General features: G+C 42.4%; 1 protein-coding gene across 1 annotated transcript in view; it reads left to right on the forward strand.

The window, feature by feature from the left end:
• Positions 1 to 16,861: 16,861 nt before the first annotated feature.
• The window catches only part of LOC122801269 (vomeronasal type-2 receptor 26-like), a 48,303-nt gene continuing 39,947 nt past the window's right edge, over positions 16,862 to 25,217 (forward strand). The window contains exon 1 of the mRNA XM_044070819.1: positions 16,862 to 16,876. Within this exon, the coding sequence (XP_043926754.1) occupies positions 16,862 to 16,876 (15 nt within the window). The remainder of the gene's footprint in view (positions 16,877 to 25,217) is intronic.

The following is a 25,217-nucleotide window of genomic DNA, read 5'->3' on the forward strand; positions in this document are numbered from 1 at the left end:
AAATATTTAGGAAGTAGTTGGGATAGAGTAAATCTCATCATGGATATGATGGGACTAGTCCTAGAACATAATTATATAGTACATCAAGGGGAGTTCTTTAGACAATCTCGAGGTGTGGCCATGGGAGCTTCTTGTGCTCCCATTTTTGCCAACATGGTCATGCTCGAGTGGGAGAACCTACACATTTTTCCTAGTGAGTTTTACAAGTACATCAGGTTATATACCAGATTTTTGGATGACGTTTTCATTATTTGGACTGGTCCTGTAGAATTAATACCTGTTTTTATAGCTTACCTCAATAATACAACAGATTTTTTGAGGTTCACTTATCATTTTGATAAAAAAGGTATTTCATATTTGGACACCTGGATAGGCAACACTGGTACTGGGTTTTCTTCTAGACTTTATAGAAAGCCCACGTTTTCTAATGACTACATCCATTTCAGTAGTTGCCATCCACCACACATTTTTAAAAACATTGTGAAGGGCCAGTGCATAAGAGCAGCGAGAATGTCATCCACCTTGGAAAGTATGAAGAATGAGTTAGATACAGTTACTAAACTATTTCAGGATAGAGGTTATCCGAAGGCTTTGTTGGATAATGTTATTACATATGTGAAAACGGAATGGGTACAAAAATACAAACCCTTGTTGGGTAATAGTAATGTACCAGTGAAACAACTTGATAAGGATTGGGATAGAAAAGTATGTGTGATTAGATTCAATCCATATGTTTGTTGGATCAATGAAATTCTTAAAAAGCATTGGTCTCTAATCACAACCACTGGCCCTATTGGAAATATAGTTGGAACTGAGATATGCACAGTTTATAAGACTGGAATTAATATAAAAAGAATTATGGAGTATGGAATGAATGGAACAAGTGTAAAGAGATTGAAGGGCACTAGAAAATGTGGATTCTGTAAACAATGTACCCATATTAATACTGCACAAAAGATTAGATTGGATAATATTATGGGTACTAAGGTAACAAGTAAAAGTGGGAATTGTAATTCACAACGAATAGTGTACATAGCTACCTGTACAAAATGCTCAGCCTTTTACATAGGCAAAACCGAGAGGAAGTTTAAGACTCGTATATACGAGCATATGTACAGGATTAAAAAGGGTGATACAAAAAATGCATTATGTAAACATATTTTGGACAAGGGGATTGAACACAATTTTACTTTCGCCATTATTGACCAAGTAGAGATTAGTGATAGAGGTGGGAATTGGAAGACGTACTTGGCATGGATTGAAAGTAAATGGCAAATATGTACAGATGCAACAACACCACCAGGTATCAATGATTATATCAGCTTGAAACCTTTTTTAGCCTTGAATTAATGGGTGTTAACACTTGAGAACATGTTTACTAATGTTTATAAATACTTCTTCAACATATTGTTCATATTTATTGTACATTCTGAACTATCATTGAACACATGTTACTTTTTTAGGACATTGTAATAGATTTTAGCTTTAAACCTAAAATTGGACAATGAGGATACAGGAGTGCAGGTGAATAATGTATTAGTGTCTAATTTTTTACTGTATAAGTATGTTGTACCTCCTGTATTATCAATTAACACATATTATATTACTGTTGGGAAATAGTATAGGAATACAGTATATGTACCTGACATTTGGATAATGTGGATGCAGTAGTTTTAGGTGAACAATGTATTAGTTCCTATTTATTTCTATTGAGCACACAGATGATTATCACTGCGTGGTATTAATACATAGAGTGGAAGACACAGTGGTTAAACAGGTGATGAAAATCATACATCCTTTAGAGGCATGAAATAGATGCTGTAGACAGTATATGTAAATTTTAAAATTTTTAAATATTTTTACAGGGATAATTTTTTGTTAAACATAAATACATCAAATTGTAGATAGAACATATAGTGCTGTAACAAAATAGCATGTAATTCATTAATTTGTGCATTTTAATAGTAAATTACTGTTTCATAGATTCATGGATTTTAGCGCCAAAAACACTACAAAAGGAATGGATTGTAGGAGTCTCACTGGTTCTGATGAAATCTGTATGTAGACAGATGAAAGCGCTTAACCGATTCAGTATCTAAGTGTTTTTATACGTGGTCTTTTTGTCAATAATCTGTGTACTTTGGTATTCCTGCTTCGAGTTTGTTGGGGTATCTGGAACTTGCTATTCTAAGGAGTACAGTTTGTTGTGAGCTCATTCCATTTTATAAACTCAACTGTACCAGAAATAATCAAAGCCAAAGCCCCAAGTGAAAACAAACTGCCATGGTGAACATCTAGCATCAACAAACTTTACAATAAATGCAAAAAGTTGCTGTCCAAGAAAAGAAAGGCAAGGCTGCAACAATGGAAAATCACCCTCGTCAGCATCAACAGGCCATACCTCCCAACTGTCCCGAATTACTCGTTTTTTACCGAGTTTTGGGGTCCAAAACTGGGGTGCCACGATTCCCGAGTGGCACCCCTTTAGTTCTGATTTTTTTTCACTGTATTTTTATTATTTTTTAAATTTTTGTGCTTTGTCAGCTGACATCATCATGCGTGATGACGTCAGCACCGTCAGGGCTACCAGCCCGTTGGAATTGAGCTAGCGCACATATCTGCACATATTTCCGGCTCAAAATCAAATACTTTCTGAGCGGGAATGGCTTGTTTTCTGATGCTCGTGCCTGGCTGATCACATTAGAAGTGTTCGTTTATGGATTTTTATTAGCTCCTGGCTGCTCATTTGTAGATGTATTATCGCCTGGTTGCAGACAGAGACAAAGTAAGATGTGTGTGTGTGTGTGTGTGTGTGTGTGTGTGTGTGTGTGTGTGTGTGTGTGTGACTGTGTGTGTGTGCGCGTGTGTGTGTGCGTGTGTATACAATCATCATTTGCACTTGTAATGTCTCTCATTAGCATGCCAACACTACTTGCATGCTATTATGCAGTTATTTGAATGCAATGCATACTGCTCTGTTTCTCTGGTAGCATGATCACACTGCACATGTCTCTCGGTCCTCTCCTCCCTGTGTATTGTATTGTGCATTGCCACTCACAGTATAATTTTGAATAATGCTGTGATGTTCACAGCAGCATAATAAGGCAATACAAATCGAATGTCAGTGTGTTTTAAAACTAAATGGGTATTTATTGTTTGAGTCACTGCACATATCATTATTGGCAAATCCTATTACAATTGAAATTAGAATTTGGCCTAAAAAGATGTTGCCCTGTGCACAAAGGAGCACATTCTGTGAGATATTTAACACATATTTCTCTGAACTTGCCTCTGAACTCTATACGTTAACTATATGCACCACTAGTTACATATTTTCATTCATTTCACATGAACCAACTAATCCTGGGTTTATAACTTTCACTGAATCATCCCTCATCAATACATACACACATAAATAAATAAATAAATAAATACATACATAAATGAGTACTTGATACAGACTAGTTTCCACAGAAAATTACCTGAGACATTTCACAAAAGGGCATCACTTTACTGCACAAGCTTCATACTTTTTAAGACCTTCATTAGACCCATTGATATTATAGCTATTGTGTTGTCCATATATCTCCACATAAGATTACATATTCACAAAGTGTGTAGAGCAAGTGTTTGCACTATAAGTAAACAATGGCACAATTATAATTCTATACAGGTTAACAGTTATCATTCTGTGTTATCAGCCAGTCACACACCACATCATAAGCTTTGCTGAAAACAGTCGCCAGAGTGCAGTTTGATAATGTCAGTCTAATACCTGTGTCTATACTGATCCTATCAGCTATCACAGTCCTGCAGGACAAGTATAAAAGTGTGTTGTTGAATGTGGCCTAATCATCACTATGACCAGCAATATAGTCTTCCTGGGACACATTTTTGTTACAGTAGACAAAGAAAGTAAAGCGTCAGAATATATCGCTTTATTGGTCAAGTCACTACTAAGAAACTGTGTGCGTGTGTGTGTGTGTGTGTGTGTGTGTGTGTGTGTGTGTGTGTGTGTGTGTGTGTATGTGTTTCTGAAGATATATTTGCATTTCTGAATGACAGATAACCCATATTCTCTTAATTTTGAAAATAATTACATTTTATTTCTTCCAATCTGCTTGCATGGTATTTATTGTAATTATTTTATTCTCTAAGCATCATTCATGCAAATGGAATGTTTTCTCATTTAGAAATACTAATGAAACAAATTATTTTTTGAACATTTAAGGCATTTTCCTAGCTATAAAATATATATGCTTTGCAGAAAACGATTATGGTGATACCAAGAAGACAGTATTTTCTTTTAATTTATTTATTCAATCTTTGACCCATCTCAACCAAAATTTGGGTTTCAAGGACAAGTGTAAATGCAGTGTCTAGAAAAAAAAAAAATATATATATATATATATATATATATATATATACACACACACAGAAAGAAAAAATGTGTGTATAATATATATATATATATATATATATATATATATATATATATATATATATATATATATATATATATATAAATTTAGTACACCTAATTACTAGTATGTTTTTGGAAAAAAAGTGAAGTATTCTGATAACACCTGTATATACAGAATTTGGCACAGTATGCACACAGATAATGAATGGAGTTGATGTCTGAACCTTTTGGAACTGTGACGCATAGGCCTTAACTTTGAAAAGAGGATGAAACAACAGGAACACATTTAATCTTAGCCAAGTGGCAAGCTTTTTGAAGGCATGGAGCAGCTAGCTTTATTGGACTGCAAGCCAATGTAATGAAACAAGGCTTTCTGGCACTGTCTTGTCTAAACAAAAAAAGGGACTTAAGCGAGATACTGGTTATTATAACTGACACATGCATCTTCTAAAAAATATATATCAAAATAGTAATTTCGGCAGACAATCACAAGTGTGAATCAAAAATTTATTATGACCTACTCACATGTACTTCGCAATTAGCAGACCTGAGTTATGAAACATGTAACAGAACGTATTGTTTGTATGCACGTGTGTGTGTGTGTGTGTGTGTGTGTGTGTGTGTGTGTGTGTGTGTGTGTGTGTGTGTGTGTGTGTGTGTGTGTGTGTGTGTGTGTACTCAGGCTCAAACCCTGTACCTTGGGTACAGGGTAAAAAGAGCCTTTGTGCTAAGAGGTTGAGAGCTGTGGTGAGAAGTGAGAAATTAATTCACTAAATGATAGCCATTAAGTTTCAGTCTTCCTATTTTTCAGGAAGCTGCTGATTTGGCATAGTGATATGTTGCACTGACCCTAGTGCATAGGGTCCTGGGTTCAAAGCTTGCCAGTGAAATGCATGGTAGTAACACAACATTTTATTCTAGCAACTTTACAAAATTATACAAGCAATGTTTAAGCCTATGGCTTACACTACTGTCATTCTATTAATAGTGTGGGTGTGGAAGTAAACTTTTATGATGGAAATGTTCTGAATTGGGCAGTTTTGTCATTATTGGTTTATGTGTTTTGTTTCATTACTGGAGAAATGTTCAAACAATACATTTAAAATGTGCTCTGCCTAACAAGTGTGTTGTATTATATAAGGAATGTAATTTAATAAAGTCAGGAAGGTGTATCAAAGAAAAGAACACATGTATGTTTCTTGTTTTGTGTGAAGAGGCCAATGATTTGAAAACAGCCCAAGGCAATCTTTATCCACCATTGACTAGATGCATTTTCTTTGGATGTGGTGTGGGTTTCAATGCTGTTTCAAAAAATGTGAGTTTCAAGGGCAGAGAAGTTTTAATGCCAAGCCTATTTTCATTGTGAGACAGTATTGCTTTGTTTACCAGGTGTCTATTAGTGTTTCTGCATTGTGCTGTCAATGTAAAAATAAAATCCAAATAATCATTGTAGAAGTAAAGCAGTGTGCATTCATTAGCGTTTATGGTAAATTGGGCGAAATGGCAAGGTAATGGGATATTGGAATGGCTGCAGGGGGCCTATGGTGCCATATTTCGGTTGTCTGTTCTTCAGTTTGCATTTGAAAGTTGGTATCCCAGAATGCCATTGGTGTGGGTGGGGTTACGTAATTATATATGCAAATTATATGTTAATCAGCACACAGATTTGTACCTATTTTTCATGGGCTTTGTCCGGATTTTTGATGTTTCCAGGTTGAGAGGTATGCAACAGGCAAATAAGACAACTTGTCAAATCATCCAAGGGCTCCTTTGACAGAAACTTATCAAGTACAGCCAAGAATAACCATAAGGCCTTTTCCAGCTACATATGAAAACTAAAGGGTAGGATCCAAGCATGTGCAGAACTAGTGGCCAACAGAACACACACACACTGACCCCACAGAGATAGCAAACCTGCTAGTAGATAGGTTTGACAAAAGAGTCACTCCCTTATCCCCTCCTAACTTACAGCAAATCTTCATCCAAACTTCCTCTACCCTACATATCTGAAGAGCAGGTCCTCAAAGCCTTGTCCAAGGCAAAAAACACAGCCTCTGTGGGATTAGATGACATCCCAGGCTGTCTTCTAAACAGACTTAAAACATAAACTAGCATCACCACTAGGTACCCTTTTCAATCAAAGCCTAACCACAGGCTTTGTTCTTGCGGAATGGAGAACAAAAACAGTTATTCCCCTTCACAAAAGCAGCAGACCTGGGAAATTACAGATCCCTAAGCCTGACCAGCCTCATCTGTAAGGCCAGGGAGCATATCAATATGGACCTCATAAATAAAGACATAGGTGACCTCCAAAACCTGGATCTTAACCAATTTGGCTTCATGAAAGGCTTTGAAAATGTGACCAAGGCCTTTGATGAGGGCAAATCTGTGCACACAGCATAGCTTGACCTGGCAAAGGCTTTCTACGCAATCTCACATTCAGGCATTACCGATAAACTTAGCAAACTGAATGTAAACCCCTTTGTTGTAAAATGGGTTTGCTAACTGGCTCACAAATCAGACACACACTATCAAAGTATGTGACTCTACATCAACCACAGGGGTCAGTGTTGATCCCCCTAATGTTTGGTATATACTTTAGATAAAAGTAGATATTTCGGAACCACAAAGAGAAAAATGTAACTGTTTATTCTCAAGTAAAACTCCAAACAACTTTCACAGTTTAAAATGCTTCTTCAGGCTTGTAAAACAGATAACACAAGCAATTAACAGTCTCTTAAATAATACAATGCATAGCTATAAGAAGTATCCAAAATGTCCCAAGCTGCGTCTTGCACGAACTAAAGAATGAACTAACCCCCCACCTAAACATGCTGTTCATCCTCAGCCTCTCTACAGGTTACATGCCCATAGAATGGTGCACAGCAATGGTTATTCCTCTCCACAAAGGTGGGGCCACAGCTGACCCTGGTAACTATTGCCCCATAATCCTGACTAGCCTGGTCTGCAAGGCTATGGAGTGCATCATCATGGAACTCATTAACAAAGACATTGGGAACCTCCAAACACTTGACCCGACCCAGTTCGGCTTTGTTAAGGGCAGATCATGCCTACTAAACCTGGTTGACTTCTTCGAGACAGTCATCAAGGCCATAGACAAGGAAAAGGTGGTTCATGCAGCCTACCTTGACCTCGACACGGCTTTTGACACCATTCCCCACTCAGGTATTACAGAAAAACTCATCAGCCTGAACAGAAATCTCTACGTCATGAGATGGGTTGCCAACTGGCTTACAGACAGAACTCACACAGTAAGAATAGCGGGCTCCAGGTCCAATTCTAAACCAGTCACAAATGGTGTCCCACAAGGCTCGGTCCTGGGACCCCTACTGTTCAGCATATACTTCTCAGAAGTACAGGCAAACACAGGAGGACTATGGCTAACCAAGTTCTTTGATGACTGCAAATTGAGAGCCATAATTGACTCTCAGGCTGACATGGACATCCTCCAAGGTTGCCTTACTGAAACGGACACCTGGTATCAAAGTCATGGCCTCAAGCTAAATGCCAAAAAATGCATAGTCATCCCATTTGGGAAAAAATAAAACACCCACGAAATACCACATAGGTGGCAGCCCCCTTATACAGAAGAGGTAATAAGAGATTTGAGGATCCAGGTAGATAGTAATCTCTCCTTTGGCAATCATATTGCCAAAGTAGTTAGGAAGTCCTCCTATGTGGCCCATCTAATTACTAAAGGGTTTGCATCTAGAAATAAAGAGGTTATAGTGCCCCTCTACTTGTCACTCATTAGACCCATCCTAGAGTACAATGCCCCATTTGGGATGTACTTCACAAGAGACTTTCAACAGCTGGAAAAACCACAAAAGTACCTCAACAAGAGGATTACTGGTCTCAAACATATGTCCTATGCAGCCCGACTGAAAAAACTCCGGCTGTACTCAGTGGCATATCGCTTACTCAGAGGTGATCTCTGCTTGACTTACAAAGCCATGTCCAACTCAGAATTGATGGACATGCTCCACCTAAAGAAATCCAAGTCACTGCGAGCCACATGCTCTAGTGAGCTAAACCTCACCACAATAATAAATAGAACATGCTGGAGGGATATATTCCTGTCACAGAGACTCCCCATGCTTTGGAACAAAATTCCAAATTACATCAGGCAGAGCCCATCACTAACACTCTTCAAGAGAAACCTTGACGAGTGGATGGGTAACAGAAAATACACCCCTAGGATCACTTCATTGGCTCTGCTTGACAGAGGATCAGTTAATTAATCAATGGGGTGGCAAAAGCTGACACACTCTGGGTAGGCTTATAAATGCCCTCAGGCAGATAGCCTAGTACCTACCTATGAACATATGAATCTATATAATTGGCATTTTCCATTTAAAATATTAACACCAAATATAAAAACTTTAGTAAAATTATAGACATAAAAATTTTATCAAATGCATTTTTGAAGAGACTTCAGCTCTGGTTTCAATGTAAATACCTCATTTAAGCCTGGTGGATAGACCTAAAACATAAATTCCACTTGTTTTCCTTTTTTTCTATTAAATTAATAATATCCCTCTCTAATGTATTTAGGAATATTTTCCAGGATTAAAAAATTAAATCCACAAGTGTGAAGAAGCAGTTTTAACTGTGAAAGTTGTTTGGAGTTGTACTTGTGAATAAACAGTTGCATTTCTCTCTTCGTGGTTCTGGAATACCTACTTTTATCTACTTTATTAGTTGCAATATTCCAGCACTCATTTTTTATTTGGTTTGGCATATACTTCTCAGAAGTTCAGATCAAAACTATGGGTTCATGGCTGATCATGTTTGCAGAGAATTGCAAGCTAGGTGCAATCACTGAATCCCCAAATTATGTTAATGTACTCCAGGAGGGGTTCACACAGACCAACGACTGGTGTATTAGTGATGGTCTCAAAATGAATGCAAAGAAATGCATAATCATTCCCTTTGGCACAAACAATGTCCCCTCACACTATCAAATCAACAACAATACGCTAATTACCCATGAAGTGGTTAGGAATGCTGGATCACAAGTAGACCGCAACCTTAACTTCGACCACCATGTATCTATTGTAGTAAAAAAAGCTTTCTGCATAGCATACTTGATTAGAAAAGGCATCACTTTGCGAGCAAAAGAAGTTATAAACTCCCCATACTCGGCACTTAGCCTATAATTGAGTATAATGACATGTTTGGCATGAAAAGTACTAAGTGCCAGCATCAATTAGAGAGACCTCAGAGGTTTCTAAGAAAGAAGATCAGGGGGTTCCAGCATGTGCCTTACAGAGAGTCCCTGTCACTATACTCCATATTGTATAGACTTCTTAGGGGAGACTCATGCCTGGCCTACAGAGCAATCCAAGACCCAAACCTAATGAACTTGCTGCATATACTTAAATCAAACGAGACTAAGGCTACCTATGCCAGTGACTTAAATATGGCCTGCAACTTAAATAATACATGCTGGAGGGACAGATTTATCTCCCAGTGACTGCCACATCTTTGGAACAGGCTACCAATTCATGTCAAACAGAGCACCTCTATAACAATGTTCAAGAGGAACCCGGATGAGTGGATGGGGCACCATAAATTCTTACTGGTGATAGAGACCACAACCCTCCTGGACATGGGCAGCCTTCACTAAATGCAATCTTTGGTGTTGACTAGCATCTCTCTGGTATTACATTGGATGAAATGGCTAGGATTAAAATTACCTCAGGATTGATAGCTTAGTAATCTCCTATGATCCTATGATATTATGGTCCTATGTGAATATTCTTATAGGTTCATAAGTTTATAGGTAGGTACTAGGCTATCTGCCTGAAAGCATTTATAAGCTTAGCCAGAATGTGTTGGTTTTCACCGCCCCCTTAGATTAGTTCCCTGTGCCTCTGTCCAGCAGTGCCACTGAAGTGATCATCGGGGTAAACTTTCTGTTTCCCATACACTCGTCAAGGTTTCTCTTGAAGAGTGTTAGCGAGGAGCTCTGCCTAATGTAGATTGGAATCTTGTTCCAAAGCATGGGAAGTCTCTAGGACAGGAATCTATCCCTCCAGCATGTCCTGTGAGGTTTAGATCACTAGAGCGCATGGCTCAAGGGGACATGGTTTTCTTTAGGTGGAGCATGTCCATCAATTCTGGGATGGACATGGCCTTGTATGTCAGGCAGAGATCACCTCTGAGTAGGTATGCAACTAAGTACAACTGGAGTTTCTTCAGTTGAGCTGCATAGGGCATCTGTTTGAGCCCAGTGATCCTCTTGGTGAGGTACGTCTGTGATCTTCCCAGCTGTTGCAGCTGTCTTGTAAGGTACATCCCAGATGGGGCGTTGTACTCTATGATGGGTCTGATGAGTGATGAGTAGAGGGTCACAATGACCTCTTTTGATCTGGATGTGAACCTTTTTGTGATTAGGTGGGCCACATAGAAGGATTTTCTAACCACTTTGGCAATGTGATTATCAAAGGAGAGATTACTATCTACTTGGGTCCTCAGATCTTTTATTACATCTTCCGTATTTAGGGGACTACCACCTATGTGGTAGCTTGTGGGTACTTTGTTTTTTCCAAAGGGGATGACTATGCACTTTTTGGCATTTAGCTTGAGGCCATGATTTTGACACCAGGTATCCATCTCAGTGAGACCCTTTTGGAGGATGTCTGTGTCAGCTGGAGAGTAAATTATAGCCCCTAGTTTGCAGTCATCTGCAAACTTGGTCAGCCGTAGTCCTCCTGTGCTTTCCTGTACCTCTGAGAAGTATATGCTGAACACGAGGGGTCCTAGGACTGAGCCCTGGGGAATGCCACTTGTAACTGGTTTATAGTCGGACTTAGCTCCTGCAACTCTCACCATATGGGTTCTGTCCGTAAGCCAGATGGCAACCCATCTTGTGATGTAGGGGTTTATGTTCAGACTGGTGAGCTTGTCTATAATACCAGAATGGGGAATGGTGTTGAAGGCCTTTGCGAGGTCTAGGTAGGCTATGTGTACCACCTTTACCCTCGTCTATAGCCTTGGTAACTGTCTCAAAGAAGTCCAACAGGTTTAGGAGGCATGATCTGCCCTTAACAAAGCCAAATTGTATAGGATCCATTGTGTGGAGGTTTCCAATGTCTCTGTTAATGAGTTCCATGATGATGTGCTCCATAGCCTTGCAAACTAAGCTAGTCAGGCTTATAGGGCGATAGTTCCCGGGGTCTGTTGTGGCTCCATCTTTGTGGACCAGAATAACCATTGCTGTGCACCACTCTATGGGTATGTAGCCTGTGGAGAGGCTGAGTTTGAACACTGTGTTTAGGTGAGGGGTTAGTTCATCTTTGAGCTTGTATAGGGTGCAGCCTGGGACACCGTCCAGTCCCATTGATGCTGTGTTTTTGGCTTTGGGGAGGGCTGCTTTAACTTGAGTGTCTGTGATTTCAGGGGCACTGCATTCTTCTGGTATGGGTATGGGACCTTTTGGTGGTGAAAGGGAGGGTAACATTTGCACTGAACCTGTCTGCCAGGATGTTGGCGATATTGGTCAGTTCAGTGTATTTTGTGCCATTCTGCACTAACTCTGAGTAGATCTGAGCATTGCCACTTAGATTCTTGACATAGCTAAAGAACCTTGTGGTTATATTTGGAGTCCTTGGCAATTTTTCTTTTGAAACTAGCCTTGGATGATTTTATGAGGGATCATAGTATCTTGCTGATAATGATCAGAGATGTCTTCCCTTCTTGGAATTTTACTCTTTTCTGTACTACATTGTACATTGTACTAGATAGTACATTTCTGTAATTGAATACTTGAAGGAACTTTCTTGGTGAGGTGAATCTTGCAAAGTTTAGGAAAATATCAAAGTTCATGCAGCTTCATGTACAACAGTATATAAAGTGTTTCAGAAGAAAGAAGAGGATGTGTACCCAAACAGGGAAAAAAATTATAAGCACATCAACTATTTGGGAAAACAATTCTCTCTGTCTGCAAGTGACATTAACTTTAGAGTTAGTAGAATTATTGTGTAGGACAGTGAGTGTGCAGTCGAAACAGGCAGTCTAAAAAAACAGTAGTATTTTTAGAGATTTTGCAGAAAAGCTTTGTTAACCAATATTTTCTGTATTATTAGGATGTGTTGGAGTCAAATGGATTCATTGTAGAGTCACCAAAGACAATTTCAACAAACAGAAAAAAATGCAAACAATTCGCCAAAGTCACCTTCAATGTACAACTCAACAATTTTGCTTTTGCAGGGATGCCAGTGGCCAGTGGCCAGTCTGTGAAAATGTATACAGTTAATAAACCAAGGAAAGTCCTGTACATTGCACTTGCTGTGGTATGGTATGTCTGGCAACTGTCACGATACTACAAGATGTGTCCCACAGTCCACATTGGACAAGGTAGCAAACCCACTCTGTGTTGCCTATGTGTGTGCAACATGTAGGCATCTGGGGCCCCTGTGAGTATCCGCTCCCACCAATGACCCACATATATATAGGCATGAATGCTAACTGCCAGCACCCACATATGTGGGTACTGCCTAAGGCTGTGTGAACTTTAAGTAGTGAGTTGTCTGTCATTTATCCACAAGCTACTGTTAACACACTGCAATGGGGTCATATAGTGGGTTTGGTATAGTGGCAAGGTCCTGGCCTCAAGCTGAATGCAGACAAATGAACCATCATACCATACAGCCAGGACTTGGCCCCACTATTTTTCACATCAGCGGCAACCCCATAAACACCCAAAGTGCATTAATGGACCTGGGTACTCAGGATCATAACACTGTCGCATTCAGGAAGCAAGTAGTGGCAGTGGTTAGAAAAGGCTTGTACATGGTTCACCACATAGGTAAAGGGAATGCATCCAGACAAAAGGTGGGCAGTACCTCTGTATAGTCCTCAGTCAATACAACAGTACATTATCAGCATGGCTGGTCTTGTATGTACCTATGAAGACATCTGCAGCAACTGGAAAGGCTATGTTGATACCCACAAAGGTTATCCATGGCCTTTAACACCTGCTCCAAGCAGACAGCCTGGAATCAGTGCTGCACCACTTGGTATCTGACAGGTTGTCCACAGGTGGGCTATGTCTACATGGCAATGTTGTGCTCAGTCCTTCAACAGCTGCCCCACATATATGTGAGTACAACTCTGTGCACATTACTGGCACGACAGTCCTAAATTGCATATAAGACAGCAACAAAACATGCTAGAGAGACAAGTTTGCATCCCAGAGGCTGTCCTGTCTCAGGAATGTACTCATCAAACATGTCAAACACAGTACCATGCATACCTCATCAACTGCATCAAGGATGAGTGGATGGGAAAATAAAACATCTGTCCCAGGGGTTCAAAATGTGCCTAGCAATGCTGGGGCAACAGGTACTGAGTGATTCTGTTGGGGAAAAAGTAATGGCTAGGCTTTTAAGGGACCCAGGGCCAGTGCTCTGGTATCCTCCTCTGTACATATGAATTTGTGATCCTACAGAACACCCAGGTGACATGCATCAAGGTTAAGCTTGCTGTGTCAAGGGTTATGCATGCAAGGTTACACTGTCTGCCTCCATTGTCTCTCAAAACTGTTGGATGCATACACACCTAGGTAAATCTGCACATACACAGCCAATCCTTGGCAATGAAAAGGTCTCTGTGTTTCCACTCTGCTATACTCAGCTTTGGTAATGGAAGCAGCTCTGTCTGTCTGGTGTACAATTCATAACATGCCTGTGCCTCCACGATGGACCAAAGCATGCGTTGGATCACACATGCTGTGGCACCTTTAACAGGGGCTGGATGGGTAGCAGTCCTCCTTTGAGCACCCCTGTCAATCTGACTGTGTGGGACCTGACCAGCTGTCTGGCTATGGCTAGTGCCTACAGTCACTGATGCCATAGTCACCACACCACCCTGTTTGATGCCACCACCATCTGACTGCCCAATATCTGTGGCTGCTGGGGATTGGGAATGTGTGGGTGTACTAACTGTGTGTAAGGACATTGGGGGTGGAAGTGGGATGTCAACTAATGGTACAGATTCAGACCCCATCAACCCCATCTTTGCCTCATAATGATCATCTTCATGATCAGAGTCCAATGAGACACTGACAGATTGTGAGGGGGACAAACCCCAACCCCCATGGTCACCTGTGAGGGGAAGGCCACATGACTACATTAATTCCTGCACTATAATGTTTGCTGATCCAGACACACACACACACACACACACACACACACGCACACACACACACGTGAGATGCCAGAAAGGCATTATACAGACCATACCTTCTGACTGATGCCATGCACAACACACAATCAGACCACAACAGACACACTCTAGACAGGCTCTCAACAAAATGCAGTGCAGCTAAGTCCAGTTAATGTTGCTACTACTATACACTTATGAGATACGTGAAAAGTGGGAGCATGTGATGGCCCTTCACCTAACACACAGTGCACCTGTGTGCACAATACTAATGTACCCCTGTATAGCACAGTGGCTACACCTATACAAAACTATGTGCCAATATGTTACAGCTCCTGCAAATATGGGCATGTGATTACCAATGTGACGCACTGCAGTGAACCCCACCACAAGTGAACATGCACATAATGCAATGTGGCTAAGCTTAACAGTTGTGCATATGGCAAACTGGCAACCCTTAACATGCCTAGGGTATATGTGAGCCACAAATGATAGTTACACACTCACTGGCTACCGGTTGATGTTCCCCAGCCACACCAACGGTACCTATGGACTTGTGGGGGAGAAGTATTGTCACCACACACACACTCATAACATTGTTGCAGGATATGTGCATTTATGAACATGTACAGTACAAGCTGTGATACTACCCATATTGCTGACATTCACAATATCTGTGCACATGTGTACATTACAAAATCCCACCCACAAATGCAGATTCACCTGGCATATGCATACAGGCATGCAGAGCCTGCCAATATGAATGCTACAATATTAATGTGATGTCCATTGGAGACTTACCTGGACACTCTGCTGTGGAATCTGTGCCACCTACTTCCATGGCATATACACTCATGGTTTCCTTTGAGGTGGTGGCTGAACAGAGGTGCTCCAGGAACTCCTCTGTTGCTGAGAGCGGTGGTTGAATAGCAGGGTCACCATCATTGCCAGCACGGCCCCTGTCCACAGCTGCAGCCCTTTGCTGTGCATGGTTTATGAGATCAGTGACACGGTGCCGAACCTGTTTGTAGCTCCTGTCCCGGTGGCCCACATTATTCACTGTTGCTACCAGTTCTGCCCACGAGGTGGCATGTTGTTGCAGGTTTTGGCAGATCCATGCCAACAGCACCTGGTGATGGAGTCTCAGGGCATCGATAATTGCAGAGGTCTCAGCTTCTGAGGGGGGGGGGGTTGTGTCCTCTGTATATCCCACCTGAAAGATATGAACAGGGGAACACATCGCAGGACTGCATACATTGCTCACCATTATGTACAGACCCTGCACATCCACTTTTGCCAGCACTATCCACTGATAACCCCCACATCATACCCACATCATCCATCAGCACAGTATGTCTCTGCGTATCAGCAACATACTGGCATTACAGCATGCGTTGCCCCCCTGATCCTGATGTGTCATGCTACTTGCGGCATGTGCTATGATGTGTTGCACTGCATGTAGCTGTTGCACCTATTACTGCTTGGTCATAGGCTATCTACTTGGCCTGCTGTGGTATCAGCCACCTACTGTATCAGTAATCACCTAGTCTGTTGGATGACCCCATCAGGCCTCCCTGGTCTTCCTCCCTCAGATTCTGGTCTATATGGCTAGACAATGTCCTACGGTTTTCTTAGCCAGTGTGGTTGCTATTGGTTTCCTGGCACCATGTAGCACCTGCCTCATGTACATGGATGGAAAGCCATCTGCAAACATCACCACGGAACACACTGTGTGATAGTTGCAATGACTTTAGGAACCTGCAGTCCATACTCTCTGCCTGTCAATGCCGTATATCTTTCCCCAAGCAAGTTGTCAACACAATAAGTACACCTCACACACCTACACAATACACACAAGCATCTGCAGTCGTCCTCAGCATACACATCCATAAACAGAGTAGATCTCTGAGGTAAAGACACACATGAACAACACAGCCATAGACAGCACATAGTACACATGGCCACACACCTGTGTCCCACAGCCACACAGGTGTCAGCCCATATCAAACATGTTATACATAGGAGACTACAGCAGAGACAAACTGGTGTGCCTCTGACCTGGCTGTGTATATGGATGGTCACAGTTACTTTTGTGTCAGGTGACAGACCCTGCCATGTTTCATGCACACTGCTGCCTCTCACCAGCAGGTACTGTCATGGGTCTGTCACAGTACATGTTAGTGTGCCTGACTTGCCTGATGTGTATGTCCCTGGACTATATGCAGTGAGACATGAGTGTGCACACTAGTTATGTGTCCCAGGCAGGTATGTCCCAAGCCTTATGCAGCATTATGCTGTCAACCAGACAGATGCCGCAATACAATCAGGAAATGATTGCCCTTAACATGTCCACATTTCTCCTGTGATATTCTAAGGGTTCCAGTACCTGTGAGTCTAGGATGATATGGTAAACAGACCACGAAGCTGTGAGACAGATGGCCTCCATCTGTCTTCACAGGTCTTCATGCATCTGGCAGTGGTTCCAGCCAACCCCATAGTGATTCCATTAGTAACATTGTTGAAGTTATCACTACCAACATACATAGTGGCGCACACATTGAAGGCCATGCTGCTAAATGCTAGAGGTGTACACAAGACTTTGTCCTCAGTGCAAGCATTCCAAACCCTGGGAACTGTAGATGTCTGTGCAGTCATACAGACCATGGTTCAAAGGTGTAGAGAGCATCCCAGCCTTAGATGGTAAACCATCCTATCATACATGCAGAAGCCAAAGTGTAGCCAGTAATGCCATGGGACTTAGGGCTTCCATATATATGAGACACATATACACTTCCATCCTGTACAGGTAGTAAGATGCACAGGGGACACTGCAGGGGCAGTTCACCATTGCCAACACAAACCTATTCAAATCACAACTAGCTACCAGCCACCACATGTGACCAGGAAGCCCATTCTGTCTATATGGACCTCATCAACTGTATTCGGAGTTGGGTCTGTACCCTGATCCTGGGTCAGATGAACAACCCTAACATACACTGTAAGACGTACCCATGCCAGCACAAAAATGGCCAGTAAGTCATCATCAGTGGATGTAGTAACACCTTAGTGCAGCCAGGGCCTACCCCTGCATGATGTGAAGGTGCATTGCAGTGGATATTACACAACACGGGTTACCACTGACCCATCCCTACAGTGTCATCCTCCATGGCAAAGCAACCATTATGCAGTCATGTTTGCAGTCACCATCCCCACAATACCCATCTAGCTAGGGCAGCCATACATACACCTTCAATGTGGAATACATCCTCCTGGGGGATATATACACAGTCTCAAAGCTCCCACCCCCTCATTAAGAACTGCCACCAATATCCACACATAAACATCAGTGCTATATGTGCATTTGTACAGTTGCATGTAGTCAGGTATACCCGACAGGCCTACATCATCCGCTGCTAGGATATGTACACCTGTATGGTGGACTTGTGCCATACATACTGTCCATAACAAAAATGACATACCACTGTCTGAGACACAGTAGGGGCAGGTGTCCATTTTGGAGCAATGTTTCATTAGTGTATACATGAGAATGGGATCTGTCCTCTAAATCTGCACAACAAATGCAGAGCCTACATTGTCTACATCCACTACACACAGTCATCTCCACTACTGTACATATGTCTACAACAGCACAGAAAGCACCTGCAGATGCATAATTGTGGTGCTCAGGGAAACCAGCTATACCACTGCTGTTAGTATAGCATACTGGATGCCTGACAGAGTCGGTGTAGGCTGCACTGCCTGTGCTCCCCATGAGTACATCAGGATATCCACAGTACATCCCCTGTCTCCTATATGTGGGGAACAGGTCACCACTGCCATGTGATAGTCATTGTATACATCTGCCATGGGTGCCTATCACATTACAGGATGCATCCTACATGACCCCAAGCATAACCTTGCAACATCAAAAAAATTATACTTGTTTTCCCACCTTTCTAAGCTAGTATAGTCCAGTTTTCAGGTTAGTGCTGAATTCAGGGCTGTGTTACTAGATTCTGTGTTTGCCCATACCTTACTTGGATAGAAGGAAGTTTCTCTGTTCACTGTGAGAGAGGGAGCTTTGAGCAGCCCATCTGTCCCTGGAGGAGTGGTTTCAGCCCAGAAATTACTAGTTTATTGGCCATTTTGGGCTAATTTCTATCTCTTTAATTTCCCTGCTATAAAACCCGCATTTGCAAGGTTTTTGTGCTAGTATACAGCTCAGCAAGCTCCTGCCTGGAGCCCTGCAGAGGTCTACAGCAGCAGAGAGACAAAAGAGAGACTTTGGAGTGATTAAGTATCATTTTTCTGCATTGTCTTGCTGTCTTTAGCTAATTCTGCCTAAAACGCCAATTTTCTAGAGTTTCTGTGATTTAAAAAGCTTGTTTCAGTCACATATTGTATTTATTTTACTGCCTGCACTTTAAGAAAGTCATTTTTGTGTTTAAATTACCTTTTTATCTGTTGTAGGCTACACACTCAAGTGTGATAGCCGTTTCTGTGTATTTAAAGTGCTTTTTGACTGTATCTGTTTTATTTTCTGAAAAGAAAAAAAAAATTATACTTGTTTTCCCACCTTTCTAATCTAGTATAGTCAAGTTTTCAGGTTAGCGCTGAATTCAGGGCTGTGTTACAAGTTTCTGTGTTTGCCCATACCTTACTTGGATAGAAGGAAGTTTCTCTGTTCACTGTGAGAGAGGGAGCTTTGATCAGCCTATCTGTCCCTGGAGGAGTGGCTTCAGCCAGGAAATTAGTAGTTTATTGGCCATTTTGGGCTAATTTCTATCTCTTTCATTTCCCTGTTATAAAACCCACATTTGAGCAGTTTTGCACACCTGGCAGCGTCGGTTAGCTAGGGTATAACTATTCCCAGCTCCACAAAGTCTGCTCTTCAGTTTTTCCCTTAAAACTAGACAAACTTTCAACTTAAGCACTCAAACCATTCACTTCTTATACCGGCACTTACTCAAAACTCATAGCAAGCACTAATAAACCTTAGCACTAGACCCCACTATACTGTAGAGAAGGACAAGGCTCTCTATTCGACCTTACCAGCCAATCAGTAAAACAGTTCACTGTACCTATCCAGGCATGTCCAAAGGGCAGTTTCAGGTGTATTCTCTGGTCCAACTGGTGAATTTGGGCATTTTGAGGCAATGTTACAATTGCTTCATGTACACAGACAACACTCTCCTCCTTCCACCAAACACTAATACATGCGACAGATGCAATTATACAGCCAAACTGGAGGTTAAGCTGTCTCAACCCAAGACTGGACCAGGCAGTCAAGAGGAGAAGGGACTTACTTGCATCACACCACCAGTCTCACATAGACCTATGAAACCAGCACAGGCAAAAAACACACATAAATACCCAAAAACATACTTGGAGGCTCTAAATAAAAACCTGCAGAAGCAACAGAGACCTCCAAAGCAGATAACCAAGCAACCTCCACCCCCAACACAAACCATGAAACACATACTTCACAAAACCAGTGTGCCACAAAATCACAGCCTTTAAGGCAAAATAACATACCCAACACACTAGTAATAGGTGACTATAGTCAGGCACACTGACATCCCACTCACTAGGCTGAACAAGGAGAAGGTTACTGTTAGCTGCCTGTCGGGTGCCAGGATCCGCCACATAACACAAGCACTCAGGTCACTCCAGAACAAGTACAAATATGACTCTGTCTTTGTCCATGTTGGTGTGAATGACCTGAGCTGTACCTCCCTGGACTACATGAAAAGAGACATGAAGGAGCTCTCTGATCACATAGCCCAGGACGGTATGATCCTGACCCTAAGTAGCATCCTGCCCTCACCAACAATGATACCATGGTATAGAGAAAAAAATATCAATTTCAACAATTGGCTAAGCTTCTGGTGTCATTCAAAGGGGATCCAGTGTCTTTCAGCCTGGGATGACATGCTCGTCAAGCCACGCTGCTTCGCTAGAGACAGCTTGCACCTGTCGCCCTTCGGCTTTCGAATACTGGCCAAAGCTCTTGCAACCCCCATAGTGCCTTTTTTAGGCAAGGCTCAAAAGACAAACCAACCACCGTACACAGCACAAGTAACAAAAAACTGAGGGTAATGCTACTCAATGCCAGAAGTCTAAACATCAAAATGCACGCACTCGAGGCACTCCTCAGTATGGAGAAAATCGATATGTGTGCAGTAACAGAAACCTGGTTTAAGGCTCCAGAAAGCATCCTAGTACTACCAGGCTACAAATCATACCATACATTTCGGCCACAAAACTCGGACCGAAATACAAAAGGCGGGGGAGTATCCATATTCATCAAGGATACCAATACCTCCTGGTTAGTGGTACAGCACAATGCTTCAGAGATCATCCACATGCAACTAACAATGGACAAAACTGCTATTCAAATTATAGCTTGGTACAGATCACCCACCATGTCCCAGTACCCCCACTCCACATTCCAGGAAACACTGGGAAACATAAAGGTGTTATCAAACACCCTGATATTGGGAAATTTCAATTACCCAAACATTAACTGGGAGAACTACACAAGTGCAAACTCCCTTGCCCAAAATTTCCTAGAATTTATAAACTCAAACACCCTGGATCAACTGCTCAACATCCCCACTAGAGGTGACAACATATTGCACCTGGTCATCGCCAACATGGGTGACTGGTGTTCCACACCGGAGGTCAACCCCTCGGTGGTTAGATCTGACCATAAGCTAATCACTCTAGATATCCACATTCCACCATCACCCCTGGTCAAAGAAACCACTGTGAAAAACTTTTCAAAAGCAAACTTCATGTTACTTAAGACCAAGGTGGGAAGTTTCAAAGCCCCCATGCTAAAGGATAACACTGTCCAAGCTGCAAAATCCTTTTCTAATGCACTCTACGGGCACCAATAAGAATGCATGGATCCCAAACAAAACCAAGACTCACTCCTCCAAGAAAAGGAAACCAGTCTGGTGAACCTCTGCCATAAACAAGCTATACAACAGAAGGAGGAAACGTGTACAGAAAACAGTAAAATCCCAAGAAGGGAAGACATCCCTAATCAGTATCAGCAAGAAACTATGTTCCCTCATAAAATCATCCAAGGCTAGCTTCAAAAGAAAAATTGCCATGGACTCCAAAGATAACCACAAGGAATTCTTTAGCTATGTGAAGAATCTAAGTGGCAATTCTCAGATCTGCTCAGAGTTAGTGCAGAATGGCACAAAATACACTGAACCGACTGATATAGCCAACATCTTGGCAGACAGATTCAGTGCAAACTTCACCCCCCTCTCACCCCCAAAAGGGCCCATAACTATACCAGAAGAATGTAGTGCCCCTGAAATTACAGACACTCAGGTTAAAACAGCCCTCTCCAAAGCCAAAAACACAGCATCAGTGGGACAGGACAGTGTCCCAGGCTGCATTCTACACGAGCTCAAAGATTAACTAACCCCTCACCTAAACACACTGTTTAAACTCAGCCTCTCCACAGGCTACTTGCCCACAGAGTGGCACACAGCAATGGTTATTCCACTTCACAAAGGTGGAGCCACAATGGATCCTGGGAACTATTGCCCTATATGCCTGACTAGCTTGGTCTGCAAAGCTATGGAGCGCATCATCATGGATCTCTTTAACAGAGACTTTGGAAACCTCCAAACACTGGACCCTACCCAGTTCGGCTTTGTTAAGAGCAGATCATGCCTCCTAAATCTGGTGGACTTCTTTGAGACAATTACCAAGGCTATAGATGAGGAAAAGGTGGTCCACATAGCCTACCTAGACCTTGCAAAGGCCTTCGACTCCATTCCCCACTCAGGTATTATAGACAAGCTCACCAGTCTGAACATAAACCCCTATGTCACGAGATGGGCTGCCAACTGGCTCACAGACAGAACCCACATGGTAAGAGTTGCGTGAGCTAGGTTTGACTCTAAACCAGTTATAAGTGGTGTTCCCCAGGGCTCAGTCCTAGGACCCCTCCTGTTTGACATATAATTCTCAGAGGTACAGGCAAGCACAGGAGGACAATGGCTGACCAAGTTCACAGACAACTGCAAACTAGGGGCTATAATTGACTATCTGGCTGACACAGACATCCTCCAAAAGGGTCTCACTGAGACAGATACCTGGTGTCAAAACCATGGCCTCAAGCTAAATGCCAAAAAATGCATAGTCATCCCCTTTGGAAAAAACAAAGTACCCTGACTAGCTTGGTCTGCAAAGCTATGGAGCGCATCATCATGGATCTCATTAACAGCAACTTTGGAAACCTCCAAACACATAGGTGGTAGCCCCCTAAATATGAAAGAAGCAATAAGAGATCTGGGGACCCAAGTAGATAGTAACCTCTCCTTTGATAATCACATTGCCAAAGTGGTTAGAAAATCCTTCTATGTGGCCCAACTAATTACAAAAGGGTTTGCATCCAGATCGAAAGAGGTCATTGGGCCCCTCTATGCATCACTCATCAGACCCATCATAGAGTACAATGCCCCATTTGGGATGTACCTTACAAGACACCTGCAACAACTGGAAAGACCACAGAAGTACCTCACCAATAGGATCACTGGCCTCAAGCAAATGCCATATGCAGCTCGACTGAAGAAACTCCAGCTGTACTCGGTTGCATACCGCCTGCTCAGAGGTGATATCTGCCTGACATTCAAGGCCATGTCCAACCCAGAATTGATGGACATGCTCCACCTAAGAGAACCATATCCCCCTCGATCCACACGCTATGGGGTTCTAAACCTCACCACAACAATAAATAGTACGTGCTGGTGGGATAGATTCCTTTCCCAGAGACCTCCCATGCTCTGGAACAAGATTCCAATCTACATTAGGCAGAGTTCATTGCTAACCCTCTTCAAGAGAAACCTTGACGAGTGGATGGGAAACAGAAAGTTTACCCCAGGGATCACTTCAATGGCTCTGCTGGACAGAGGCACAGGGAACTAATCTAAGGGGGTGGCAAAAGCCAACACATTCTGGCTAGGCTTATAAATGCCTTTGGGCAGATACCTATAAACCTATGAAACTATGAACCATAAGGAACCATATTCAAAAGAAGACTGATAACCCGTCTTTGTCCCATCTGTTTGATGGACGACCACTGTCACCCCTTTAGACTAAGGTAGGCCATCTTACTCTCAGTCACATGATAGACACAGTAGTCTAACTAGGCTGTTCTGCAAGGCCATAACATAGTTTATAGTGAAACCCATTAACAAGGACATTGGCAAACTACCCAAATTCCATTATGCACATTTAGGCTTTGTCATGGAAGGGTTCATGTCTTTTGCATTGGTTGACCTCTATGACACAGTCAACAAGCCATGGATTGGGGGGACAGTACAAACTGCCTACCTTGACCTGGACAAACTCTGTGACAGTATATCCCACATCGCCATAACAGATATAACACTCCCAAGTATGCATCACACCATATGTTACCATAGGTGTAGCACACCAGTGTGCTGACATGACCCACCTGTTCTACATGAGGGCATCCACCTCAAGCAGTTGACCCCCTGTTGTTCTGTGTTTGAGACTAAGTTATGTGTGATGTACACATCTCAGCTGCATGTAACAGCCATTATCCTATGTCAGACCACATCTGTGGATGACTGCATGCTGTGTGCCATCACAGGTTCCCTAGTATTGTGAACATCTGCCTAGGAGGGTCTCACACAGATGCATGACTGTTGTCAAACACATAGCCTCAGGCTGCATACCAAAACATGCAGTGTGAACCCCTATGGGGAGAGTGACGTCCCCACATATTATCACAGTACTAACAACATCCTAAGCATGCAATCATTCGTGAGGATGCTATGGACACAGGTCTTTGGCAACATGATATTTCAACACAATGTTGTTTCCATTGTAAGGTAACCCTTCTACATGGCCATTGTCCTACATAAGGGTATGTCATCATACATTTAAGGGGGTGGAAGGTTGGCAAGGGGTGGAAGGTTGGCATAATGGTTAAGGTGTTTACCTTAAAGATGCACTATGCAGGGTTTGACTCCCACATGGGGTGACTGGCTAGGCTTATAATGGCCCACAAGGGCAGTTAGCCTAGTAGTAATCTATAAAAAAACTAAACTCACTGAAATTTTAATCTTGATAAGTGGATGGGAAATAGAAACTTCACCCTGGGGATCACTCCAGTGGCTCTATTTGATAGAGGCACTGGGAACTAATATTGGGTGGCATGATGTCAGGACACTTCTATGGGCTAGGCTTGTAAAGGCTTCAGGGGCATTAGCTTAGTACACACCTATGAACCTATGAGACATGGGGTATAAACATCCCTGCCAACCCTCTTTGTGGTGTCATACATACTCCTCAGGGGTGACCCCACTGTGGCATGCAAGGAAATCATGGACTCCACATTGCTGGGACTGCTGCATAAGTGCAAGTCATGCTCCACTCTGCTAACACACACACACACACACACACACACACACACACACACACACACACACACACACACACACACACACACACAACCTGGGGTGTGACCTGATGTGTGTCCTATACAATCACCCTGTGGTGGAATGGGTACCCTGTCCACATCAGGCAGGGTAGCTACTTACACCTTTGC

This window comes from Protopterus annectens, chromosome 4.part1, assembly GCF_019279795.1.
Source record: "Protopterus annectens isolate FY-2018-M chromosome 4.part1, PAN1.0, whole genome shotgun sequence".
NCBI lineage: Eukaryota > Metazoa > Chordata > Ceratodontiformes > Protopteridae > Protopterus > Protopterus annectens.